The sequence below is a fragment of the Ammospiza caudacuta genome, chromosome 1 (genome assembly GCF_027887145.1).
Source record: "Ammospiza caudacuta isolate bAmmCau1 chromosome 1, bAmmCau1.pri, whole genome shotgun sequence".
NCBI lineage: Eukaryota > Metazoa > Chordata > Aves > Passeriformes > Passerellidae > Ammospiza > Ammospiza caudacuta.
This window is the reverse complement of record NC_080593.1, coordinates 132,307,267-132,333,844: the sequence shown is the minus strand read 5'-3', so window position 1 is coordinate 132,333,844 and position 26,578 is coordinate 132,307,267. Positions and strand designations below refer to the sequence as shown.

Sequence of the window (26,578 nt, the reverse complement as noted above, 5' to 3'; positions counted from 1 at the left end):
TTCTCCAATCTCTAAAATCCCTAACCTTGTTATTGATGCCCTACAAACTACTTTGATTTTTGCATGTGCATATGCCAAAAAGTATGAGAAATACAAATTTTACAAATTTGCCTGTCTTCTGACAAACTCCCAGCTCTAATGGGTCAACCAGAAATAGAGCAGCAATACATAAGTCTTCTAATTACAAAATTGGTAGACACTTACAAGCAAAAACCCCCTTATCTTGACAATTCTGATTCTCTCAATAATTAAATAGTTGTAACACTAGTAGTAGTGTTGTATAGTTGTAAAGCCTGTAACACTAATCCAGCTTCAGTGATTCTCTTCCATGTCTCTTAGTGCTGACAAATTTGACAAATGCAAGCTTAGTATACAGGCTTATCTCTGGAAGAAAATGATGGCAACTCTGTCTATGTTTTTCAGTTCTCTCCACTAAAGAGAAATTCTAAACATTTGCTGATTGTTGAAGCATTTTTAACAGGTGTAGTATTCTGCAAAGCAGAATATGTCTCAGTAAATATTTGCTGTGGTTATAATTTTGTTAAATTCTTAGTTATTGGCCCACTCTTATCTTTTGAGACAGACTGTACACAACATCTTCAGACACATTGGCACAGTAAGACGAGCCAGGAACAGGGTACTTTAGATGATTCCTGAATTTTTGCCAGGGTATCCAGATCCCTTTCCCAATCTTGTGGACTTTTTTCTTGATCTGTACACTCTGTTGCTCTTTTCGCAGGATGCACTGAAGGCCCAATTGACCTGGTGTTTGTGATTGATGGATCAAAAAGTCTTGGAGAGGATAATTTTGAAATTGTAAAACAATTTGTCTCAGGAATCTTGGATACACTTGAGATTTCACCCAAAGCTGCTCGAGTTGGTTTGCTTCAGTATTCCACTGAGGTTCGTACAGAGTTTACATTAAAGCAGTTCAGCTCAGCCAAAGACATGAAGAAAGCTGTGTCACAAATGAAATACATGGGCAGAGGTTCCATGACAGGACTGGCACTGAGGCAAATGTCTGAGAGAAGCTTCACAGAGACAGAAGGAGCAAGACCATTCTCAGCAAACGTGCCTCGAATCTCCATTGTGTTTACGGATGGGCGGGCCCAGGATGAAGTGTCTGAGTGGGCTACCAGAGCAAAGCAGCGTGGTAAGTGCAAGTTTGGTGTCAATGTTTTTATTGTCTCGTTCTAAAAGGCAAATATTGTTAGGAATAAGATGTAGTAACAGTTTGGATGTCTAACAAAGAGAGAGTGTTTGCCAAAGCAGTCTGACCAGTACAGTGACAGTGGCCACTGTCCTGCACATCAGATCTTTGTGTTCACAAGGGCCTTTGCTGCCAGGCATGTGCATCCTCCCCACAGCAGGGCTCTTGGGGAATGCCTCACCACAGGTAGTGGTGCCACCCACCTGGCATCCCTGAGTGTATCCTCTAAGGGTAGACATTAGATACACAGACATGGGAACACCGGGAACTTCATCAAAAATTTTAGGAAAACAAGAAAAGAAACCCCAAGCTGTCTCTTCAAAATACAGCAATCTATTCTTGTGAGAAATACTATGGTAATAATTGGTTATATTTATGTTTATAGGGTATATTCTTTATTTCTAACCAGTTTTATAGCACTAATGGTGTTCTGGAAGGAAGATGACTCTTTTGGAAAGAATGTAACTGTAGTGCTGTCTATCTTACTGTTTCTACATGCCTATATGCTGAAATGTGACTGAACATTGGTGATTTTAAATTTCTAATATGTTTGGGCAGACATCCATCCTTTAGAACACCTGTATCACAAATCAGAATCTTTTCATCTGTTTAGCAGAGTGAACTGAAATTTTTCAAAACTTGTCAAGAAAATAAACAATCTCTTTTTTCTTTGCTAAACCTTTTTTTTAATTTTATGAGAAACTGCTTTAAGAACCATGGCTGATAGGCCACAACACAGAGATAATAGCCAGACTTCAAAAGATTTTGCACATCTTTTTTTCTGTGCTTGTTTTATTGATTTGACATATTAATCAGAATTTGATACATGATTAGTAGAGCATTGATCAGGATCAATACCTCTCCATAAGGAGAAAAGGGGAAACCACCCAAGGATATGAGAAGGGCATGTGCTAATAAGAGTGGAATTCCAAAGAAAGATAAAGTGATTTTAAAAACTTTAAAACCCCCAAACATTTACAGGCTTGCTAGTGAGATGAAACTACATGAGGATTTACAGAAGGAAAGAAGTACAAACCAACTTCCTTACTTGCTGAATGAAACCTCAGCTCTGGACTGCTTACACTGACTCTGCAATGCTACAAGCCAAACCCACCTTCTGTGTAACTGCAGCAAAACCAATAGAGTAATGCTCAATATGAAATGGACCCTGAATAACTTTATCACTGATATCCCCAAGTCTTTAAATAGCAATAACTTCAGCATGACTGGTGCATTCATTAAATTGAATTAGCTTCTGGTGGACAATTTCCTTTCCTGGATAAAGTGCAGTAGTAGGCAGATTAATGAAGAAAAGTAAGGAGATACATTAAAAGTTTAAAACTTGGAAAATGCATACTTTGTGGTATTATCAGACCCGTGATTCTTCAGCAGAAAGGTTAAAAGTTGCAATTCAGTGAGTGTGCAGCAGTTATCACCTCATGTTAAATAAAGATATTAAACCTATGAAGGTCCTAGCTGTACTATGAATCACAAAATCAGTACTTGTTGTGGGCACTTTCTAAGCCAGAACTGATATAAAGAGAAATGTTCTATCAGACCATATGCTCACGAGCATAAAAACATAACTGCTGGAAAAGAGATTATTGAAGATCTCTATGTTTTGTAGTTATTGCTTGTTTAAAATCTATCTGGTGAGAGGGCCCTGAATCACTCCACCTTCCCTGCTTCCAGAGTTAAGAAAATTACACATCCTCACTTACCTTCTCCCTAGCACCTCTGCTGTGGAAATACTTGTCCTGAGCATCCCTGTTGTAAGGCTTTTTCTTTCCTAGCCCCATAAATTTCTGTTTTCCCATTCTTACCCTCCTGTGTGGCCCTTCCAGCCTGTTAGTGCCCCTCACAGAGCAAGAATCAAGCCTCATTGTGCTCTGAGGATTTCAATGAAGCACTTAGGTATTTTTCTGAAAAATTACTGCCATTTTTCAGGATTCTGCCCCATTTGCTAATATGCAATAGGTTTTCCCAACAACCCTGCATTGCATATACCCTACAGACACACACAAACCAGGGACTTGCCATGCAATTGTGAGGCTGAACTGTGTGATTCTCTTGGATTGTTTGTGATACTCTTTCTGGAACCATTTACTATCAATAGTGGCCAGGCAAGTGTCATCTCTTTAACACAAAAACTGTATGTCAAATTACAGCAAACAAGAGAGTTTCTGCAAATCTCCCGGTAATTACAACATATTAACCCTCTTCACTGATTTTAAAGTTACATATAACATACATTTCTTGGGCTCTCGCTTTCTCTCTTATTTTCATGGACGAACAAGTGCTTAGAGTTAGAACTGCTGAAATAATAAGTATGTGCAATTTCTTTTGAATCCAGGTATAATCATCTATGCCATTGGAATAGGAAAAGCAATTGAGGAAGAACTGCTGGAAATTGCTTCTGAGCCATCATATAAACATCTCTTCTATGCTGAGGATTTCACAGCTCTGGAGGACATAAGTGAAGAGCTAAGAGCCCAAATCTGTGAAGGTAACAAAATTCCATTTTCCTTATAGAAGTAAATGTTTTCCGGTGTTTTGCTTTTTGGATTTTTCTACTCTTTAATACATGAAGAATATATACTGTTAATCAATCACTGGGTAAATTATCTTCCCTTTATTTTCATGAATGTTGCATAAAATGTACAATTCTACGCCTAGAAGAATTAATCGCTTCTTCTCTTTTCTTTTTCTCTGGTTAAGTTAGCCATGCAATGAACCCCACTCCACCAAATAAACATGATCAATTTCATTGGGAATGTGGGAAAATAATCAGGGATTTGTAATACCTTAATGAGAATTTTAAAAAAATCCTAAGACCAGCAGCAAAAACCTAAAACACAGCAAAATAAACCATCAAGACCTGTAGTGTGTATTTATAGACTAAAAATAGTTCATTGAACATCCATTCACAGCTACAAAGAGTGGATGTCAGTTTTGCACAAGCTCTGAGTTTTGCTACACAAGTGTGGAAGGTTTGTTTCAGAAAGCACCCTTCTTCACTCAGGAACAAACAGCTTTTATATAAACATTCCCAGATGAAGTTTTGCAAGGGGAAGGGGGAATCTGAGCTGAGATGAAAGCTATGGAGCCAGAGAGAGGACAGCATATCTCTCCCACTCACACATTTCCAAGACTCAGTATTTTTTTGCACATTCAAACTGGTACCTGAAGCAAAATTCAGAAACAACACATGGAATGATGTTAGTCATAAGAATAGAATTGTGCAAGATTATTTAATTTTCACTAGATTTTATCCGGTTGTTTTTCTTGAAATTAAATCAAAACAGATGTTGCCTTTTTTTTTCTTTTTTTTTTTTACATTATTGTATAAAATTAGCTGCAGGACATTTCTTTATTTTCTTTATACAGATCTCAAGAAAGAATCTGTAAAAAAGACTTTGAGGATGTTTCTTAGCTTGCATACTCTTTGTCCTTCAGTCCTAAGAAGTCCTAGTTTCATCTTTCTGAAATACTAAATGATAACATAAAGCTAAGTCAGTTCAATTAACCTTATTAGGCAGACAATCTTCCAATGACAGCATGTCATCTTAAAAGCTTTTGGAGAAGCCAAACCCAAAACTATCTGGCAGCCAGAACAATAACTCTCACTCATTAGCAAACCCCAGTATAATAACTCTCACTGACCAGCAAACTCCAGAGCTCAGGGATGGAAATGCATCCTTCAGATACCCACAACAGTGGTTAGCAACCACATTTTTTTTCCTTTTAACTACATTATTTGAAATATTAAAAAAGAAGTAAATCCTGCCCCTTTGTGGCAGTTTCTTGTCTATACCTCCAGTAACTGGGCAGCACTGGTGCTTCAGCTTCTGGCCTGCCCCTCTCTCAACAACAGGCAATGAATGCCTCACACCTGTGAACTGAGGACTGACCAGCCTGGTTTTTCTGGACACTCCAGAACTACCTATTACTCATCAACTCACTCCACCAGAAATTCTGCCTCCAAACCTGTTACATAATCTAAAAGTTTTTTTTTTTTTTTAATTCCTTCTGTTGTATACAGCGCAGTTTTTCTCCTCCTTTGCAATAGCAATGACTTTTGTCTTTACTCCAGCTTTGATCCTTAGCTGAGGTCTTCTGAGGCTGCACCTTGTGAGGACAGTAGGAGATCCACAGAGCCTCTCATCCCTAATCCCAGCTGTGGATGCACTGCATGTTTCCAGCTAAAGTAAAAGTTCTCCAAATGTTTCTTTGAGGGTTAGGCTTTTTTCTTTTATTCTGCCTTGTAAAATAGCTGCTGATTACTATTAATTATTCTTGATGACTAGTAGTAAAGGCAAAAAAGGAGGGGTTTTTTTCCCTCTTGCCTCTTATTAAAAGGAATTCAGTTGGAAGGTTCCCATTCACTGCCTTGGTTCATGTTAATTTCTCATCTGACTGGAAGCACTAACGAGGCTCCAGCAATGTCATACATAATACACACTCAATATGATTGCAGCTTCAGCTCTGGGCATGTGCATTGTGGGAGCTTTTAATTACATGGTCATATACTATTTTTGTCACAAGACCCCAGCCCTGATCAGATGACAGTACTCAGCAGCCACCTGGTTAACATTCTGTTCTCCTTCCAAATTGTGGATAGTTTTCAGTTCAGCAAATATTCAGATTCTGCTTTTCATGACACTCTCACAGGCTCCTCCTAACAAATTACTTGCGTTTTTTTTACAAAACAGAACACTAAAAATCAACATCCAATTTCAGCATTGTTCCCCCACAAATTTATTCATTGCACTGACTTCACCAAGGGATTCAGGGTGATCAGCCTCTGTCACTACTTGTGTGTTTATTCAGCTTCACAGAGGCAATGAGATCAGAAATCCTAGAGCCCCAACTATTCTTCAAGCCTGAAGAGAAGTTTCTTAAATGCCCAATTGCTATTCCAAACTGGAGACCTCCTGCCACACCTCTACCAGTGCATCTGTTATTTTTCAGTCCCTAATTACATATCCATACCAGCCCAGTGTCCAAAGCTCAAACACTTCAGGTCAGTTCCTCTGCCCTTCCTAAACAAGCCCCTCATTAGCTTGCAGCTCCTGAACAACTTCTAGAGCAAGTCATTACCCAGGGTCAAACACTCAAAATTCATCTTACCTTCTCCATTGCTCCTACAACAGAAATCTTCACCATCCTTGTTCCCATTGATCATTCTTCAGCTAGACTCTGTTTCTGGTTCGTTTCATTCCCTTGTGATCTCATCCCACACCTCTCTGCCCTGAACTCTTCTCCAAAATCTGAGTTCCTTCCAGCAGCTGGTTCCCATGCAGACTGAGATATCTATAGCTCTCTATATAAATATTGTAGTTCTCCTGCTTGATCTCTGGTCTCCTTATTCAACCACTCATCTGTTCTTCCCTGATATTCATGCTCAGTACTTTTAACCTCCACTCAAAAGGGCCTCATCTCCTTCCCAGTGCAATTTAGCACAGCTGCATATTATTATGCATCTGTCAAAACTGACTAAACCAGCAGGGACCCCAATAGTTATAGCAAACCTGGATGTCACAGAAGCATCTTCCACCTCCCTACTGCATCTTCATGGTATATGGTGCAAGTTTGCCCTGTCACCTTTTACCCCCATGCATTCACTTTTAGGGAAGGGGCTCTGGCTTCCAGAGGAGGGGCTGTGTCCCAGATGCTCCATCACCCTGGCATCATCGGTCACGTGCAGTTGTTAAATACCTGCTCTTCAGCCCATCTCGGCCATGAAGGGCCCGGAGTCAGTGGAAGGTGAAGTGTTCATGTCCTCGGGAAGGACCCGTGCCTAAGGAACCGCAGCCGCCTCCACGCTGCCCTCTGGCGGCAGGAAAGGGGCAGGGCACACAATGGCGGCCGTTCTGCCTCCCAACAGGTTTCTGTTTCCTCTCCATCTCTTGACTGAAAAGATCGGGGTGTGCACTCTGAAATAAATCCTTACATTTTAAAGGCTGTGCTTCATGAATTAAAAACGTGAGTGTGGACTCTGAAATAAATCCTTACATTTTAAAGGCTGTGCTTCATGAATTAAAAACGTGTATTTTTTGCCTGTAGTGTATCAAATAGACTCTGCTGCACCCTTCTCACCTAAAAACTCCCAACTCCCTGATCAATGTTTCCCATTATAAAGAAGAAAACTGAAGGGCAGGAAGAAACTTTTTCTTTCTCCAAGCAATGTTCTTATTCAGTTCACCCCAAAGGATGATGGATGATAATGAAACATGAAAGAATTTTCATTGTAGGACACAAAGTAGATTGCTGTCATTTCAGATTGCTTCGCTATTATTAAACAATCACTTTGGTTTTGGAGGAGTTATTCTGATAGTCTGAGTTGAAGGGCAAATTGTGGAGTTTCAACACTGGACCTCTTCTAAATTGCACAGGTATGAGGCATTCTCCATGTGTTATGAGAGACAAATATCAAGCTACTGGCAAGAAACATCAATTGTGGGGAATGTGAACATTTTTATTGCTCTTTTGTGATATCATTTCCTTTGGAAATTTCTATCTACCAGCCTTGAGAGAGTCACCTCACCAGCAGGATGCATCATCTGGGAGGCTTCATAGGACTGGTCCACAGCCTTCAGGTTGGCTGTTTTAACTCAAGTGTCCTCTCCTGCTGCCTTTTCATGCTGCCTTCTGTAGAGAACTCTCACAATTCAGCTAAAATGGTTTATCCCATGTCCCTGCCTCCTCGCCCCTCCAAGTCACTCTGCAATGTGAAAAATGGAGATTCACTGTAACAAAAGCATGGCTGCATGCTTCTTACATCATCTGAATGAAATACTTCATGGGGAAGCTTGTATTTCAACACTGGGCTTCACACCTAAAGCATGTTCAGCTTTCAATCACTTCTGTTTTTCACAGGAACCTTCACAATTCCCTTTCAGTTTTGCAACCCACAACTTATATCATGTATACAGTAAATACAGCCTAACAGCCTGGTTCCTTCATAGCTTTGTATCCCTAATCCTTTCCTTGAATGAGTGAATTACCTACTAATTAAGGAGAACTCAGTGCATGCACGTAGAAAAAAAAAATTATAATTTAGTGGGTCTGATTTTTAGAGTGTTGGGGGGGGTTTCCTGCAGGACCTGAATCAACCACAATAGCCATCACAGATGTCATTGACTGTCCACATCTTGCAGTACATCACAAGTATCTTTTTGAAGACAGTCACATCCACTCAACAACAGGTAATTGGGTTCCTTTGTTTAGAACAACCCACTGTTCTTTCAACATGGAAGATTACATATTGTGTACTGTTTTCCAGTACCAACAGAATCTGCCTCAGGGTGTTCCTTGGGATGTTGACCTGTTTTGAGAACAGGCAGCTGTAATAAACCTGCTCTGCATTCAGAATGCCTTGTCATTTCCTCCCCATTCTATTCAATTTATTCAGCATTTAGCCTATACTTAAGTGTTTCTCTTTTTCAGCAAAAGCCTCAAAAGACAATGACCAGTGCAAGTGTGAAAACCTTGTGACATTCCAGAACTATGCAACCAGTGAAGTAAGAAAACTCACCCAGCGATATATCCTTTCTGCGTAACTGCTTCTTACAGGTAAGATAAGAAAGGCAGCTTAAAACAAACTACATGGTTTTGGATCAAGTCTAAACTGCCTCCATAGCTAAAAACAGTTTATTGTTATGAAAATCTAAACTACGTAATAGTTGCCAATAAGCAAAGCCTTTAACTTTTAATCTGCTTCTTCTTCATAGAAGGAACAAAAATATTAACAAGGATCTTGAATTTTAATAACTCCTTACAGTAAACACTTTCAGGAATAGCAAAGAAACAACTGGTCAAATTCAAGACTAACATGCTTTGTTTTGGGTTACTTCTTCAGATGCTACTGAAATAGCATTTACAGACTACAGGTTTCCCTGCTGAACTCCTTGGTGAGGCACATATGCAGCGAGTCATTTAAAACCATACTCTAGATAAGGAGGAAATCAGAGGACTCAGGTTTGGTTAATCTTGCGTTAAAAGAAATGCAGATAAAAGTTAGCAAAGTGCAGATCGCTAGCTTCTGCCAATCAGTCTATTTCAAGGGAGCTGCTAGTGCAGCAGCCTTTACCCTGCCTGCAAATCCACATCTCAGGAAACAGCAGCAAACTGGCAATACAACTCATTGTGCACTATTTATGCAGCAAATTCATGAAAGCTGTTTCTGATCAAATAAACGCTAACAAAACATCACATCTTCTACTTGTGTAACTGTGTGCAAGAGCAGTAAGCGCTTACTCTCTGCACAGAAGAGTGCAGTGATCCCAACAGCTCATCACTGTGCTTCCTAGACAGGAACAGCTTCAGACTGAACTGTCAGTGCAGAGGGAGGCAAGCAGAGCCCTCGGTGACTGGTAACCTGATGCAGAACATGGCAGACACTTTAAGGAATTATGTTCTAATCACTTGATTAAATTACTCCATGCAAAGCAGATTTCATAAAAGAGGAGAAAGCCATCATGTAAGGTTATTGCTAGGTGCTTCAAATGTTCATCAACACACATACTGCTCTGATAGGACTTCTTCCATCAACTTTGGAGAAAAACTTCTAGGTTATTTCCCACATCCTTAAGTGTTACATGACATGCAGCATTCCAGCCTGCATGCTAACAAGAAAGGAGACCAATTCTTGCCCCTTCAGAAGCTCTTTACCACAATCTCTTGCAGTGGGCTGTGAGGAGCTCTGAGCTTACTCAAAGAACTTAGTTACTAAGCTTAGAAGCTTAGCAACGTGTGCTTTTTTACTTTACCATTTGAGCAGACAACTGTGATTTTTACTCCAGTGGCTCAAGGTAATAGAAAATCTGTCAACACTGAACCAGAGACTAGGAATTTTGATAGGAACAGTGCTAAGCACTTCCTCAGAGCACTGTGCAGCCACTGCTTTGAAGAGAATGAACAATCCAGTTTTGTCTTTATTACAAACCTAATTTCTCTGCCTTTTCTCAAGAGCAAGCTCAGGTATGAGGTGCTACACTAGTCCTTGGTAACTGCAGACTGCTGGCTAGTCCTCATCCAGAGATCTGGGGGGTGGAGGATGGAGAACTGGCTACATAAGTAGCTCCAGTTACACAATACAAATTCAGAGTGACCAGTCCAAACTGTTTTGTGTCCAGCTACACTAACTTCTATCAGTAAGTTGAGTGCAGTTTCACTGTTTCAACTTGGCCTCTGTGAACACTTGAGAAAAATGGCTGAAGAAAATGCAGTTCCACATGGTGCTCCTGTGCAGAGTAAGCTTGCCACAGCAGACAGATGAGCAATTACCAAACCCAATGTGCAGGCAGACTGAACACCCACAAAAGCAAGATACACACCCTTGCTCCTTACTAGCAAGAGATTTTCCTGCTGACAATGAGGACAGTACACGTAGCTGTTCTGGCCAAACTCAAGAGGCCAAGTTCTATTTGCCTGTCTGCCCTAAAAATTCCTAACAGCAATGTGTCAAAGATCCCAATTAATATGCCCAGTTCTCCATTTTCCCTTGTGCAAGACGTTAAAATGTTGAAATCAAGACTCTAGTCAAACAAGCAAGGAGTGGGGTGCAGCAAATTCATCCTTCTGAGGTAGATCTCAGTGACTTCAGATCTCACTTGATGCTAGGCCTCCTCTTCCTCTCAGCTTCCCCTGGCTGCAGCCTTTCCATGGCACTCAGAGAGAGGGCCTGAAGTAAACAGTACCAGTGCAACATCTTCCTGCAGGAGACAGCATTCCTGCCAACTGGAAGTGCTTATCAGGAAAGGGATACTGTACACTACTTTGTATTGCAACAGCTTCTTACTGTAACTGGAACCAGCCCTAGATCCCAGGGAGTTTGTTGTGCTCTATTCCACATTTGTCTGGAAACCACTGCCACAATTGTGGACAGGAACAGATCATGAGGAGCAGACATTCTTACTGGGGTCTCAGAGCCCCAGAGTTCTATAATCTACTGCCAGTTATGTGCAGTTTTCCACATGATTAAGTGAAACAGTTTTAAACAGCATTAACTAGATAAATATTTACCCTCACTTTAAAAGGGAGAAAAGCAATCAATTTGTAGAACCAGCCTTTTTAATAAGCTACAGTCTGAACTCCATGTCAAGGTAAACCTGTTAAATAATGGGGCTTCACACAGCTTTCTCAACTCAGCTGATCAAATCAGAAGAAAATAAAGGGGATTAGTGTATGAGAAACTACTGGGATTGTAAGAGGACAAATGAGAATGTTTATGGACCATAGCAATCAGGTAGCTGACTTTTTAATGCATTTTTATCAGTAGCTCTCTTTCCTTAACTTTTATCTACTGGAAGAAATGACGAAGAGAATGGAAGACTTGGAAAACAGACTAAAATACTGATCAGAATTTGAAGCGTACACTACACTGTATATTTATACATACAAACTTGTCAGAGCTATTTTCTTTGTGTCTGAAGTTGAAAAGAATATTCTGGATCCTTGCATTTATATGCCATGTGTTGTCTTGCATTGATTGCAGATAAAAATGTTGATAATTTTATATAAACAACTCAGTAACTAGCAGAAGTTCTAATTAAGCAGAATAACTGAAATAAGCTATGCAAAATAATAAAATGGTGTTATTTTTTGAAATGAAACCTTCATGTTTTGAAGTATTTTTAGGGTATGAATTTGACTTGCTTTTCTGTATTTCCCTCCTCCACTCCTAGCATTTTAAGCACAGAGATTGTGTATGTATATAGTTCTATGTAAAGACATACACAGAACAAGTGAGACAGCATTCACAGCCATTAGGATTGACTTGGATTCTTCAAAAAAGTTACTACTGGAATCAATAGGAAGTAAAAATGTAGCTACACATTTGTGTTTAAACTGTAATGGAATTAAATTACCAAAGTGAAAAGTCTGCTGGGTTATCAGGGCATCGCAACTTAAAGTTTCAAAACCTTTTCCTTATGTCTAGACTACCCAACTTCTCCCTGCTGTCCTTTTGTCAGTATTCACTGATTCTCTAACTTTCCTGAATGCAAGTAGTATATTAATTCTGAAAATATTACTTGGTCAATTCAGCTAGCTGCACACCTGTCAAACACTAAAACACAAACAAAACCAAACAAACTGCTTCTATTCTGGCCACCCAAAGTACCTTCAAGTCTCACTCCCTTCCCTTGATTGCAACTCATCCAGATCTGTGGTTTAATAGGCAAATATACCAGCACTTCCTCCTTTGCTCTGACACACCTCAGAGTTTGCCTCTTGACTATCTCCAAATGGAAACACCAAACTTCATTCACTTTATAACAGAAGTAGTTGCAGCAAAACTTAAGTGATTAACTGATGTCAGACAAGCTGGTGAGTGTACATGGATATACAACAGCAAGCTTTGAAAGATACCTCATGCTTTGGCATACTGTGGAATTTTGCGGGGTTACAGGTACATCCTGATTTTCATTAGGTGTTTGTTTTCACCATGTCAGAAAATCACTGCCACCTCAATTAACAATCCCTAGTAATAAGGAACATCCTGCAGTCATGGTCTCAAACAAAACAGGCACAAATCTCTAAGATACTGACATTCTCAGCAATTGCCTTGAGAACACCAGCTCATCTGTCTCCAATATCTTCAGAAAACTAAAAAAAAAAGGCTACTGATTTAAAAACAGCTTTGTGAAGTTAACTGGTATCTTACTGAAAGCCTATACATCTAGAAGCTATATCCTGTTTGTCCTTTTACAGGTATGTACTCTTGGATGGAAAAGACAAAGGAACTGATGCACATTCTACTTGATTCACTAGGTAAAAACAGTGTGAAATACTGAACATAAGTAAGCACTTAGGGTTCCCCACCAACATCCCAAATTTGCTGCTGTCCCTTATGTTATGGCTTTTGTTTGCATTAGCACTCCACAAGCAAACACTAAGGGAGCCCCAGCCCATTGGGATTTGGCACCATACTAGCCATGATCAAGCCTTCCTTCACTTACCTTTTAAGATCCACAATGCCTACAGAAAGAACAGCAATTTTGCCATGTGAAGGTTATTTCTAACAGAACAAGAAGCACAGCAGTGGTAATGAATCTTCATTTATATAGTTTGTTCCCTAAAACCAACAAAAGTATAATACAAATTTTTCTTTAAAAGAGATCTGTAACCAGTTTTATTGTAGAAATAACACCTTTACAGCATTTACTTCTCACTGGTTTGTTCTGGCATGCTTCTAATGATGTCAGAGTCACCTGTAAAACAAAAATGTATTGTTAGAAGAGGACCCATGGGAAGATGATTTTTGAAATAAAAGTAAGAAAAACACCCCCTACTCATAAAATCACCACAGTGATTCTAGAAAAAGAAAACAACCTAAAAAAACAGACAGTCTGCTTAGGAAAAAACAAATAATTTTGATAAAATCAATGATAAGAATACTTTTAACTGTGTTTTTCTAATCCAAGCACAGTATTTTCCAGTAATTACGCACCTGTCACCAGCATTTACAAAGCCAGGACTAAAACAGCCATCTAGTCCTGGAGGACACAATGCATAGTTTTACTCTAGCGAATGTCTAGCCTCCCCTGATCACAGAGATATCAGGACAGCGAGAATATTCGCATTGTCAGCTCCAGAGCATTGGGACTGACTTACAGCTCCCACCCCACCCAAAACCAAACCTGAAAGTGACATTCTGACAATCAAGTTTACAGCTACTATTTGAATACAAGCAAGCTAAATAAAGTTTCCTGAAGCAGTAGGAAATTCAAATCATTCATTGTGACTTGGGGAACAGCTGGTTAAAGTCATTACAGGAATCATTAAACCTATGTGTATGCATTCTGGTCAACAAACAGAACAAGGGATTGACTCTTCTCTTAAAACATTCTGGAAAGAGGATGGGAAGTCACCTACTTAGCATTCTATATAAGGAATCTGAGCAACTCTCTGGGACAAACACTGTTACCAAACCACACTAATTACACACAAATGTAGTTTTAAAATGAAGCATTTAACGTGATTCTCATTCCCTTGATGAATATCCACCTGCCTGTTGGTTATTTTTCTATATACTATTCTGGGAAGCAGGACAAGTCACAACCCTTTGTCTCAGACTAAGAACAGTCAAACAGGGCTGTTGTAAACAGTATGTTGTGCAAGCCCGTGTCCTAGCTGATGGGTTCAGAAAAAGGTCCCACATAGTTGCTTCCCAGACACCAAAACCTCCCTACAGACTGACAAGCAGACAAAATGCTCACAGGGCTCAGCAGTAAAAGAGTTATGTGCAAGAGATGCAGCAGCGCTTCCAGGTTCTGAGAACCTTGGACTCACAAAAGAACAGGATCTTGGTCAGAGAAAATTATAAGTATTAAACCTGATGGAAAAATGCAGTCAAGTGTGTCATCACTCCTGCTCATTCCTTGCTCAGTGCTGCAACTCACAGGAGAAGGGAGGATCCACAGACACCTCCTCTACACTGCAGGAGGGAATTACCTGGGTCAATGATGGCCAGTGTGCACACTCTGTAGTATTTTCCACACGCTGTGCCCAACTCAATGTTGTTCCCACTATAATGATGGACACCAGTCTTAGCAAGCATAGCGTAGTACTCGATCTCTGATTTTCTGAAATCCAAAAACTGGGTGTTAACATGACCACAAACAATTCTGACAACTGCAATACAGAGAGAGCAGCTTTAACTCCTACCACACTTAACCTTTAACTTTTCTTTCCCACCCAGAGAAACACAGCTGTTTCTTGTGAGGCAGCATCATTCCACACTTGTGGCTCAGGAACCTTTATTTAGATGTCTGCTGAAGGTTTGCAACAACAAACACTTCAGGCTGCTCCTACTCAGGCTCATTTCTACATGGTAGAAGGATTCAGCACTTGTAGACCTCTGGAAGGCCTTTCTTTAGGTGCCAAAGTGCATAAAGTAAGAGTTAATGTTGATGGCCAGTGGTGACCAGATGCTGAACAGAGAGGCACAGGTGTTGCAGCTGAGAAAGGAACCATGTATTTTAATTTAAAACAAGAAGTCCACCTATGCTGCCCTCTCTTTTGACTTCCACCAGGACAGTCTAGCAGTCAACACTGTTTCCCAACCATTTTCCGATCCCCACTAATACTGGGGACTGCTGCCCACTGCAACACTCTTGCTATTTCTCAAGTATCTAATTTCTGGGTTGTGCACTGACATTGTCTTGAGCCTGTCAATATCCCTCAACAACAGAAAGGGCCCAGGTATTCAATGAGGAAAACATCATGATACTAGTACAAATTACATTCTCAAAAAATCAGTTTCACTGGCCAGGACCCCAAATTTATAACTAACTTTGGCAAAGTACTTCAAATATTTTAAATCTGTCATCAGTTTTTCTAACTATAAAATTATTTTCCAATATACTACCTTGGAAAAACATAGGAATTCAGCCCCATTACACTCTTAGTGAACGCTATCAAGTGCGAAAAGCTTCCATGACTTTCTCTAGTGCAAACTCCTTGAATCAGAAAGCCAGAAAAACACCAGGAAGCATTTCAACACTTCTAGACTTGAAATCATTACACAGCAAACTACTAAACAAATTTCAGAGCACTCTATAACATGCCAGCAAAGCCCTCTGTATTAAGTCTCTGGAGCAATTAGCACGAAGCACAAACTGCATTTGTACAAAGAGCCCATCTCGGAATTGTTTTCTCCCACATCTGCTTACCTCAAAGCAGGACAGTTGTTGGCGAGGATGACCAACTTGGCTTTGCCCTGACGAATCATTTTCAGAGTTTGTTTGTACCCAAGCACATATTTGCCACTTTTCATAACCAGCTGAAGCCTAGAGTTGATGGACTCCAGGGACTTTTTCTGAAAAAGATGTAAAGAAATGTTATTGTGTTACTTCGCGCTTTTCAAAACAATGGGGAACACAATAGAGAAATTTCAAATACGTGCACTTTTCATAATCTCCCTATAATCTGAAACATGGAATAGGAAAGGCCAGTCACTCACCAGAGTATAAGAAAGCTTATGGGCAGGGGCATTGCTGATACTGTGTTTTCACAAGTTCAGAAAGTCCTTTCTTATCCCCACATCTCTCAATACAAAAATACATCTCAAAGCACTACATAAATCAGTGACATCTGCATGTATCTGACAAGCTCTTGTCAAGCTCTGCTGGTCAAGGCCTTGCAAATCTAAGCCAGGTTCAGAGCCTGTCTCTCCCCAGGGCACACACTGACAACGCTACATGGAGCGGCAGAAAGAAGGAATTCTGTGCGATATCGAACTGATATTACAACAGGGGAGCGTGATGCTCATGACAACAGGTTAGGCACATCTGACGGACGAAATCACCACCTCTGACCAAGAAACTCAGATCTGTCAGAGCCACTGTAAGAGAAAGGCCAGAACATGGCAGGAAAGGCAAAACCTGAACTCCACCCGCACTAGGACCCCCTCGGCACCACCTCTCCCTCCCTGCAGCCACCTCAGGAGCTCTGCAAGCCCCCAGGACATCGCACGGAGGTACCCGAGGACACCGAGCGCAGCGGGAGGCGGCCCAGGGACGCGGCCAGTGGCAGGAGGGCACGGCCCGAGCTCTGAGGGCCGCGATGGGCCGTGCCCAGGGGCCCCCCAGCACCCCCGGCCCCCAAGCCAGGCCACGCCGGGGTCCCCCCGCGCACCAGGGCGCTGCCCGGCCGCTCCGCCGCCACGTGCGCCCGGCGCGGCCCCGCTCTCACTCACCGTCTTCTTGGCGGCCACCATGTTGCTGCCTCGCGCGGCTCGGGCGGTACCTGGAACACAGGGGGATGGAGGGGAGCGGTCAGAACCCGGCAGCAGCGCCCGCAGCGGCCCCCGCGCCCCCGGCCCGGCCCCGCTCACCGCAGACGCGCCGCCAAGATGGCCGGGCCGCCAGAAAGGAAAGAGCGCCCGGCAAGCACCGCGCGAAGACCGCGGCAGCTCTCGCGAGAGCCGCGCACACCGCGCCCCGCCCCACGGCTGCCAATGCGCCCGAACGACGGCGGCGGCGGCCCCGGGAGGGGCGGGGCTTTGTTCGGAGTGGGCGGGGCTACACTGTGTGGGGGCGGGTCTTGAGTTAATGTAGGCGTGGCCTGGCTGAACGAGCGACGGCACTTGGAGTGTGTGGGCGGGGCTTGGGTGAGGGACTCGGCGGCGGGGCCGGCTCGGCGGCGGGGCCGGCTCGGCGGCGGGGCCGGCTCGGCGGCGGGGCCGGCTCGGCGGCGGGGCCGGCTCGGCGGCGGGGCCGGCTCGGCGGCGGGGCCGGCTCGGCGGCGGGGCCGGCTCCCGCCCTTTCCCATGCCTACCACTTCCCTCGTTCCGCAGAGGGGCATTAACGCATGTTACACATCACAGCCTCGCGGAAGGCTTCAGGAGCTGATGCGAGAAGAGCCGTAGCGGCCTGAGTCTCCCATCATGGAATCACGGAATGGCCTGGATTGCTAGGGACCTTGAAGCTGACCTAGTTCCAGCCCCGCTGCCATGCCATCTTCTGCTAAACCAGCTTGCTCAGAGCCCCATGCCACCTGGCCTTGAATACCTCACAGGGTCGGGCTGTGTCCATAGCACCTCTACCAGTGTCTTTGCCACCCTCACAGTAAAGGGCTTCTTCCCAATATCTAATGTAAAACTACTCTCTCTGTTTAAAGCCATTCCCCTTTCTCTTGTCACTAGCAGTACATGCTCTTGTAAAAAAAAGTCCATCTGTCCTGTGGGCTCCCTTCAGGTCCTGGAAGGCCACAATCAGGTTATCCTAAAGGCCACAATCAGATCATCCCAAAGCCTTTTCTTTCCCAGACTGAGCAATTCCAACTCTCTCAGCCTTTCCTCATAGCTCCACCCCTGTAATCATCTTGGTGGCTTCCTGTGCACTCGGTCTGACAGGTCAATGTCCTTCCTGTGCTGGGGACCCCAGAGCTGAGCACAGTACTCCGGGTGGGATGTCACCAGAACAGTGTCCCTGGGACTGTCACTTCTGACACAGGGCTGATGGGGGAAATGGTGGGATGGAGAAGGTAAATCTCTAGGGCAATGCAAAGTACCAGCACAGGGGACATGTGGTGGTCTGCCCCGTGTCCCTGCTGTCCGCACTGCCTCCCTGAAGCAGCAGCGCCTGCCCTCTGCCCTGCATGACAGCCCCTGACAGGCCCCAGTCCTGCATGACAGGCCTGTCCCAATGGGACACAGCTCTGGGATGAGCCCGAGCCTAAGCCCACAGACAGGTTTCTTTCATGAAACCAGCCAATGAGCCTGGGAATAGACTTGGGCCTGACTCTGCCTGTGTTAGAGTTTCAGCTCTGGGTGCCCTCAGTGCAGCTCCCGGGTTTGCTGGGGCCATGGCTCTGCACTCCCACCAGCTGTGCAGTGTCTGTGCAGTGTCCTTAGCCCATCCCCAAGCAGCTCAGTCCCTGGCTGTGCCAGAGTGACAGTGCTGGGAAACTTCCTCCTGTCCTCCATGCACTCTGGAAACCAGCAGCTTGAAAATTATTTCACTGAGCACACACACACTGCAATGTCTAGGACCAGGGCCGCGACATGATGTTGCCATTTTCAGGCCAAGGACATTTGTTCTCAATCCCACAGTGCTGTCCATCCTAGAACAAGCAGGCCAGGCTGGCACAGGGAGGAGAGAGAGCAGCAGCAGCTCAGCTGGCGCCTGCAGGGATGAGCAGTGTGGATGCTCTGAGTGTGAGCTGCGGGGGTTGCTTGTGACATCCCCCTAGAAGATGCTCAGGGATCCAGCCTGGGGACAGGACAACAGGTTTGCTGCTGGTGTGACTTGATGCTCTTAAGACACTGCCCCAGAAAGGCATCACAGTGTGTACATTTCTTATAAAATTACAAAACTAGCATAGGAGTTTTGCTAGACTCACCAGGTTAGCACAAGCACGGCAAAGCTTGTTGGCCTTAGGAAGTATAACACATTTATCAATATGGAATATGGAGCAACAAACTAAAAAGCCAAAACAAAACATGTTGCATTCAGTTATTCTAGTATGCTTTTATTAACAGGTATTATTTCAAATAAGGGAAATAATTTATAGCAATGTATTTTATGCCCTTCTCCTGGTATGGCTACCTCCATGGTAACTTTTTCTGATGCATGATCACAGACCTAACCAAAATATTTCCAACAGGATATCCTTCTCAGTGACAGGCAGCCTTTGGTCAAAATGCAAATCATCACCCCAATAATTTTTTCTGGGTAACAACCTTGGGTTTTGACAGATCAGTTTAAGCATCTAAATTAAGATCTAAAGTAACACTGAGACAAAGGTATGTTGGAAAAAATGTTACCAAACTTAAATGGAGCTGAAATATCACAAGTGAAACTCTGACATTTGTCCATCTCTAAAGGTAAAGTTCTCTGGGAATAATGTCTGTGTTTAGCACATAAATTATACATGTAGTATATAAATAATAATATAAACATGTTACATTTTGTTGTGTCTCTATAGTCCAATATCTTTTATTGAAGAAAAAACACATTTCTATCCCTTTACAGAGTATGATTCAAAAAATTTTGAAGTATACTCCAAACTTTTCTTTGGCAACTGAAAAGTAAACTCTTTCTATTCCTGTTCCACTTTTTGCCCTAGTCCCGGCCATCAGGTGCATTGCTGTTATTCCCCATCAAACTGTGACTTTGCTTTTAACTCTTTATACTTTTACTCTGTTGGTTATGGTCTGGTGAAACATTCATCTTTCATCCTTGTTGAATTCCAGGCAAGGGAATATAAAGCTCAGTGGCCTCCAGTGCCATTCCTTTGGGCTATTCCAGGTTTTACGTCGCCTTGCAAGATGCGGGAGCCGTGCATGGCTCCGGGAGAGGGAGCTGTTTCCAAGGATACCCTTGCAGCCTCCGCTCCCGTTAGGAGAGAGCGACTTTCTTTAGCAGTTTATATCGCTGCTTCGTTCTAGTAATGTGCTTTTAAAAAATCTCCGCATTTCCAAAGGAACTTTCTGATAGACACTTTTGTCATTAGACCCCAAATTCTGCCCTAAATCTAGGTAAAATAAGGATTGGTCTGGGGGTGGTGGGAATACATGCAGAAATGGGCACATTTGACTCTCTCAGTCCCCAGATCTCCCTTCTGTGAAGGCCTCTCCTGGGGTCTGTGGCCTATAGAATGTCCTTTATAAAGACAAAGAGCCAGTCCAAATCAGATGAAAATTACACTAGAAGAGAGAAAAGGCTTTGGCCCCACTAAAATTCCTTAAACAGTATTACACAGCCACTGTCTAACGTTGGCATATTGCAGCTGGGAGTGCATGGGCCTTGACAGCAGCTGTTTGAGGATTAAGGAATGGGGGAAGGCACATCAGGGAGAGTTTGGCATCCAGGCACCCTCAACACCCTCAGGGATCTTGAACTTTCCTCCACAACAGGGCTGTGATACAGCAGAAATAGAAGAAAGGCAGGGAAGCAGCAGACAACTAACAAGTCTCAAGATGGAGTGACCCAGGGAGCAGCTCAGGAAAAGCAGTGTCACTCTCCCAGCACCAGCAGCAGGCACTGTGGTCTCATCCAGCCACCCTGCCTGCCCCACCATGCTCAGCCAGGGAGATCAGCTCCTTCTGGGGCTGAGCCAGGTGCTCCCCTGGCTCTGGGGCTCAGTTTGGCAGGGGACATGAGCATGCAGGGAATGCAGAGTACTTGGGGAAAGCAGGACCACTCCTCACCCTGGCCTAATTAATCTCTGCTGAGAGGCCAGAAGCAGGGTTTCCAACACAGAGGGAGAACTTAATCCAGAGAGCAGTGGTCTTGAAGTTCTTTCACCACTTTTCCCCACTAAAATGCTGACAAGGTTGTGTAAGAAAGCACCAGCTAGAGGTACAAAGAGGTAGAAGAGCGAGAGCACTACAAGAAAAGTCAGTGGTGGAACACTGACCTATCCCAAAAATTAGAAACCAACTTCATTTTAGGTGAATGAAACCAACTCAGTGTATCTAAAAAAGGGAAGTCAGGGTGATTCCTTGTTGGGATTAATTAAAAACAGAGGCCAGACAAAATTAAGGGTATAAAAAGTGGTTATATTTATTGAAGGGCATTCAGGTCCACTTCAGGCAGACAAAGTCCACCCAGGGTCTACACCCAAAAAAATTAATGACTTGTCATGATTTCCATGCTTTTATAAGTTTTGCCCATTTGCATATTGGGGGTTAATCTTCCAATTACAGCTTCAGGTAATGAAATCATTTATCCCAAGTTTGCTCCCCTCCCAACTCACTTTTGTTTTACATTTCTTGGGGCCTGAGACAGAAAGGTGTCCTTGATTCCCAGGCCTAGAGAGGAATTGTTTTGTCTGACCAAAATGGGGAAGACAGTAGCTGACACTCTATATGGAGTTTTAAGTTATACACTAAAGAATTGCGGGTTTACAAATATATGAAAAATATAAAAGCTAAAATCCTAAAGCATCAAGGCAATCTCCTGCAGCAGCACTGACACCAATGGCAGTGCATCAGCAACCAAGCCATGGTGGCAGGGGCACACACACCTGGGGACAGATAAGCAAGTTCATGGAGCTGGCCAGTGTCACCCATGGGGTCTCTTGCCGCTGCAAGGGATCAGCACTGGACATAGTGCCTATGTGGGTTCATCATCAAGAATCTTACCTTTCTGCAGAGAAATCCCAAAGCTACTTCTTCTCTGTGTTATAGAACCCCAAGCACTGCCCCCACAAATGCAGTGGTAATAATATCATCAGCTTTTCTCACTACTCACTGGAAAATTCAATGAACAGTAAAATGAGGTACTAAGGTTTGTGTGCTAATTATGTGTGCTGTTGTAGACAGTGTATAGTTAACTGAGAGAAAAGGTTAGAAAGAAGAGAAAGAGAAGAATGAGAAAAAATCATTCTGAAGTCTGGAAAATGAGCAGTACATGGGCACCTTCTGGTACAGTCTGGGATGGATCATTCTGTTAAATTCTCTGAAATTCTGAGGTCTTTATAAAGCTGAAGTGGCAGCGCTGCTGATCCTCAGAGAAAGTGGGGATCACTCTGGCAGCCAGGGATGCAGAGGAACATCTGAAGCTGTACCCCTGCTTAGCCCCTTCCCCTGAGTGTCAGTAGGCAATGTGTAGAACAGTGTGTAGGCAAGGATGAAAATATGCAAAAAATACAGTCCTGCTTTGATTTATAGTCTGGTCTAGTCTCTGCACAATTACACAACAATGCTGTGTGAACACCTGCAGCCATTATTTTCTAGTTTTGCACATCAGAGCTATTAAAAGTGACAGATTGTGTTCTCTGATAATCATTGCATTTACAGCAAATGCAAACATGTTCATCTGATTTTCACAGGGCCATGCACTGAACTATCCCCTGTATTGTCAGGCAGAAGAATGCAGCTCTCTGTTTCAGATTACTGGGAATTTAGAATCACAGTAAGGCACAGGTCCACAATATCTGAATTAAAACCTTTCTTCAGCCACCCTTGAAGCAGCTTTACCATGAGGAAGGGAAGGGAAGGTTCCGGGAAGGTTCGGGAGAAAGAAAGAGAAGAAAGGAAAAGAAGAAAGGAGAGGGAGGGAGATGGAAGTGGCGGAAGGAAGTGGCGGAAGGAAGTGGCGGAAGGAAGGAAGTGGCGGAAGGAAGGAAGTGGCGGAAGGAAGGAAGTGGCAGAAGGAAGTGGCGGAAGGAAGGAAGTGGCGGAAGGAAGGAAGTGGCGGAAGGAAGTGACGGAAGGAAGTGGCGGAAGGAAGGAAGGAAGTGGCGGAAGTGGCGTAAGGAAGTGGCGGAAGGAAGTGTCGGAAGGAAGTGTCGGAAGGAAGTGTCGGAAGGAAGGAAGGAAGTGTCGGAAGGAAGTGTCGGAAGGAAGTGTCGGAAGGAAGTGTCGGAAGGAAGTGTCGGAAGGAAGGAAGGAAGGAAGGAAGGAAGTGTCGGAAGGAAGGAAGGAAGGAAGGAAGGAAGGAAGGAAGGAAGGAAGGAAGGAAGGAAGGAAGGAAGGAAGTGTCGGAAGGAAGGAAGTGTCGGAAGGAAGGAAGGAAGGAAGGAAGGAAGGAAGGAAGGAAGGAAGGAAGGAAGGAAGGAAGGAAGGAAGTGTCGGAAGGAAGGAAGTGTCGGAAGGAAGGAAGGAAGGAAGGAAGGAAGGAAGGAAGGAAGGAAGGAAGGAAGGAAGGAAGTGTCGGAAGGAAGGAAGTGTCGGAAGGAAGGAAGTGTCGGAAGGAAGTGTCGGAAGGAAGTGTCGGAAGGAAGGAAGGAAGTGTCGGAAGGAAGGAAGTGTCGGAAGGAAGGAAGTGTCGGAAGGAAGGAAGTGTCGGAAGGAAGGAAGGAAGGAAGGAAGGAAGGAAGGAAGGAAGGAAGGAAGGAAGGAAGGAAGGAAGGAAGGAAGGAAGGAAGGAGTTGTGGAGGAAAATGGGTCAAGTGGAGAAAGGCTATCTCATTAGGGAACAGGGACAACCTTGAGGGTAAATTCTGTCTGTTGCAAATACCTGGATATCTGCAGACCTGGATAGATTTTCAGCCAATAAAAGCATGTTAAGTATGTGTGTGTGCACATACATAAATATATACATGTATAAATACATACATTTTTATACCTCTATGTGTAGCCAGCTTAAATCCAGTGCCAGTACAATGAGAAACAGCATTTTCTAAGAGTCAAATTGTGCAGAAATCCACAGGTGCAGATTTCTAAAGACAGTAATTAGTTTGATGAGAAAATCTTCAGATTGACCCCTTTCCAGAAAATTACAAGGCATGTACTAGGAGCTAAGTTTCAAGGTCATTGCTATCCCAGGCAAAACAAAAATAGCTGTTTCAGAAGGCAGCTCTCTGCAGTTCATAAATCAGCATCACAGAACAGCCTTCAATGGACCTACAAATATTTGAAACAGTGAAACATTTGGCCTGGATTACTTGACACAATAAACAATTTAGAATATTTTATTACTTGTTTAGGTACTAGTTGTCCTGTACCCAAAGAGCTGAGAAATGAAGTCATCAAAAAGAAAACTTTTGAATAACATAATATCTTGAAAAATCACTGTGATATGGAAAGTAACAAGATTTGGGACTATCAGAAAATAGGTATAAATTTAATTGCTGCAGTAGGAATAATATCTAAAATACTCAAAAATCTTAACAGCTAGTGAGCTCTGGAATGAGTGGAACAACTTTGGTCATGTAGTACTGGCTTGGAGAACTTAAAAATAATCAGGGCCTTAGAGAAATCTTCATGAAGTTTGCTTTTGGAAGTGTATGGCTGATTGCATATAAGAGGTCATAGGTATTTGTTGCTTTACCTCTGGATGTACAGCTATCCCTAAATACTCATAGTTTACATTTAATTTTAATTTCCCAATTTGTAATCCTGAATAAAATAACTAGCTTAATATAATTGTTTCATTTATTTGCTCTTAAATTTGGGGTTTTTTTTAGCTACTTTGGTACTGCCTTCGGCTGGGGCAGTCTCTGGGTGGTTTGGATTAGAGGCAGAGAGTCTGTGGAGAGGTGCCCTGCCGAGGGGAAGGGATGGGATGGAAAACCTACCAAGGATTTTCATCTGCCAACATCATGCTGCAGCCACAGTGTCACTTTAATTTCTTGGGGACTCTGTAGAAGGTCTGTGCAATCCCGTGCTCCCAGAAGGCAGGAGGGTGGCAGAGAGGCAGTGTGTAGCTATCCCGGGGGCTGTGTCTGTGCTGAGTGCTCTGCAGAGGGCACACGTTGTCCAGGCCTGGCCTGGCCGTGTGATCCGGCTGAAACTCTGAGGTGCAGCCCTGTCCCGCCGTGGCCCTGCCGTGCCCAGCTCCAGCACCGGCTCTGTTATGCGCAGCCTTCCTGCCCAAAAGATGCAACTTCTCCTTCACACAGGAAGAGGGAAGACCATGACATTGTTAATTAGTGTTTGTGGGAGTCACGTGCCAAAATGCCCTTGGGCTCTCATATCTATTTCTGTATCCTATCCAAGGCTGTTTAAAGAATATGAAGTACAGAGCACCCCGGGTGAGCCTTGCTGCCAGCACACACTGCCCCGTGCTCCTCTCTCTGGCCTTGCAAACCCTGAGTTCCTTTCTCTGCTGCATCAGTCAGCTGGATGGGAGGTGCACTCTGCACAGCTCACCCTTTGCTTAGGACAGGGAGGGAAGCAGGTACAAAGCTCTGCAGGCAAGAGAATGAACTGAATGTAAACTTCCCTTTCTTATTTCCCTCAGTGCTCAGTGTTTGATGAGCCTGTCCTGGTGGTCTATCCTCCTTAGTTTGTTCTTTGAAAGATCACAGAAGAAAGGTGGGATATCAGGTATGTTTCCTGGCATGTCAGGCTTCCTCAGCTTCGGAGTCCCAGGCACTTCTGTTTCCTACCTGTGGCAGCAGAGCAGTGGGATGCCTGGGTGTCTCCATCTGTGTTGTACAGGAAATCCCCACGTGCTGTGTAGGGAACTGAGCTCGCTCCTACCACAGCAGTAAGGATTTCACACCAACAGCATGAATGTTAAATATTTCTGAAATTAATTTTTAAGTTGCTAAGCCTCTTTTTGCACTTCTGCTTTTGTTGTCACAAAGCAACATTTTGCTAATCGTAAAGTTATCAGCATTTCAGTGTCTAGTGTCTCATAGTAATCTCATATATAGCTACATAGAAATCTATAGAGCCTACAATGGATTTTTTTTTCTGTTGTTTTCTAAAAGCATCCTGAAAATTAATTCAAACTGAGGAAGCAGAAACTATTGCAGAAATTATTGGAGTTATTGCTACTGCTATACCTTGGCTGTGGAACATCACAAACCCTGGAAAAATGTCCAAATACAATATGATTTGTCTGAATAAATTTATGGGTGGATAAAAAAAGTTCATTTAGAAGAACGCATGGCTAGTCTAAATTTGACATAATTAAATTATGTCTTGGGTGCAATACATACATTATCTGCTCATGCAAGCAAATGTGTGGCAAAGATTCCTCATTCTTACAGTCTGGGAAGGTTTTAGGTCATCTCAGCATTCCTGGGCATCTGTCAATTTGCCTATAAGCAAATATAAAAATATTATCTTTATTTTGCCTTTCAGGCTGGTGGTAAGGATGTTGCAGGTCGCTGAACCCAGAGGACTCTGCAAACCAGGGATTCCTTTTTGCCTCCGAGTTGCTGAGACCCCAGGGGTCTGTCTGTCTGTCTGTCCCTCTCAGTCCCACGGGTGCATCCCGCAGCTGTTCCTGTGTGCAGAGAGGGCTGGCGGCGGGGCTGCGGCTCCTGTGTGTGTACGAGCACATCCCCGCAATGCCTAAAACTACAAACAGCCAGTGCAGGTAACCCAGCCCTGCTGCTCCCCTCCCCGGGTCCGGTCTGGGGTTCCCTGCAGACACCCCACACTCTCAGGTTCACAAGCTCAGCCGCATTCACGGACCGCCGAACATCGGCGTGGCCTCCGAGTCCGTCTGATACCGC

General features: G+C 43.5%; 2 protein-coding genes and 1 non-coding gene across 10 annotated transcripts in view; 1 reads left to right on the top strand and 2 right to left on the bottom strand.

Moving 5' to 3' along the window:
• Nucleotides 1-11,802, top strand: part of MATN2 (matrilin 2) — a 68,403-nt gene extending 56,601 nt beyond the window's left edge. For 5 of the 8 annotated variants that reach the window (XM_058804697.1, XM_058804671.1, XM_058804662.1 and 2 more), the window contains 6 exons: nt 740-1,153; nt 3,564-3,716; nt 7,738-7,809; nt 8,314-8,418; nt 8,660-8,755; nt 11,518-11,802. In XM_058804697.1, coding sequence (XP_058660680.1) covers nt 740-1,153; nt 3,564-3,716; nt 7,738-7,809; nt 8,314-8,418; nt 8,660-8,755; nt 11,518-11,570 — 893 coding nt within the window. In that variant the 3' untranslated portion in view covers nt 11,571-11,802. Of the gene's footprint in view, nt 1-739; nt 1,154-3,563; nt 3,717-7,737; nt 7,810-8,313; nt 8,419-8,659; nt 8,786-11,489 lie in introns of all 8 variants that reach the window. The other 3 variants (XM_058804645.1, XM_058804679.1, XM_058804688.1) reach the window with 3 other exon arrangements.
• Nucleotides 11,803-13,256: 1,454 nt separating this feature from the next.
• RPL30 (ribosomal protein L30) lies at nt 13,257-17,112 on the bottom strand. Its single transcript, XM_058815349.1, has 5 exons — nt 17,052-17,112; nt 16,914-16,963; nt 15,889-16,034; nt 14,669-14,799; nt 13,257-13,425 (listed from the first exon to the last, which is right to left on the bottom strand). Exons 2-5 carry the CDS (start codon nt 16,932-16,934, stop codon nt 13,376-13,378), a joined length of 348 nt encoding a protein of 115 aa, XP_058671332.1. The 5' UTR covers nt 16,935-16,963; nt 17,052-17,112; the 3' UTR covers nt 13,257-13,375.
• On the bottom strand, nt 13,663-13,797 carry LOC131569291 (small nucleolar RNA SNORA72). The gene has a single exon (XR_009275783.1). It is a non-coding gene; the product is annotated as a small nucleolar RNA SNORA72 (small nucleolar RNA).
• Nucleotides 17,113-26,578: the final 9,466 nt, after the last annotated feature.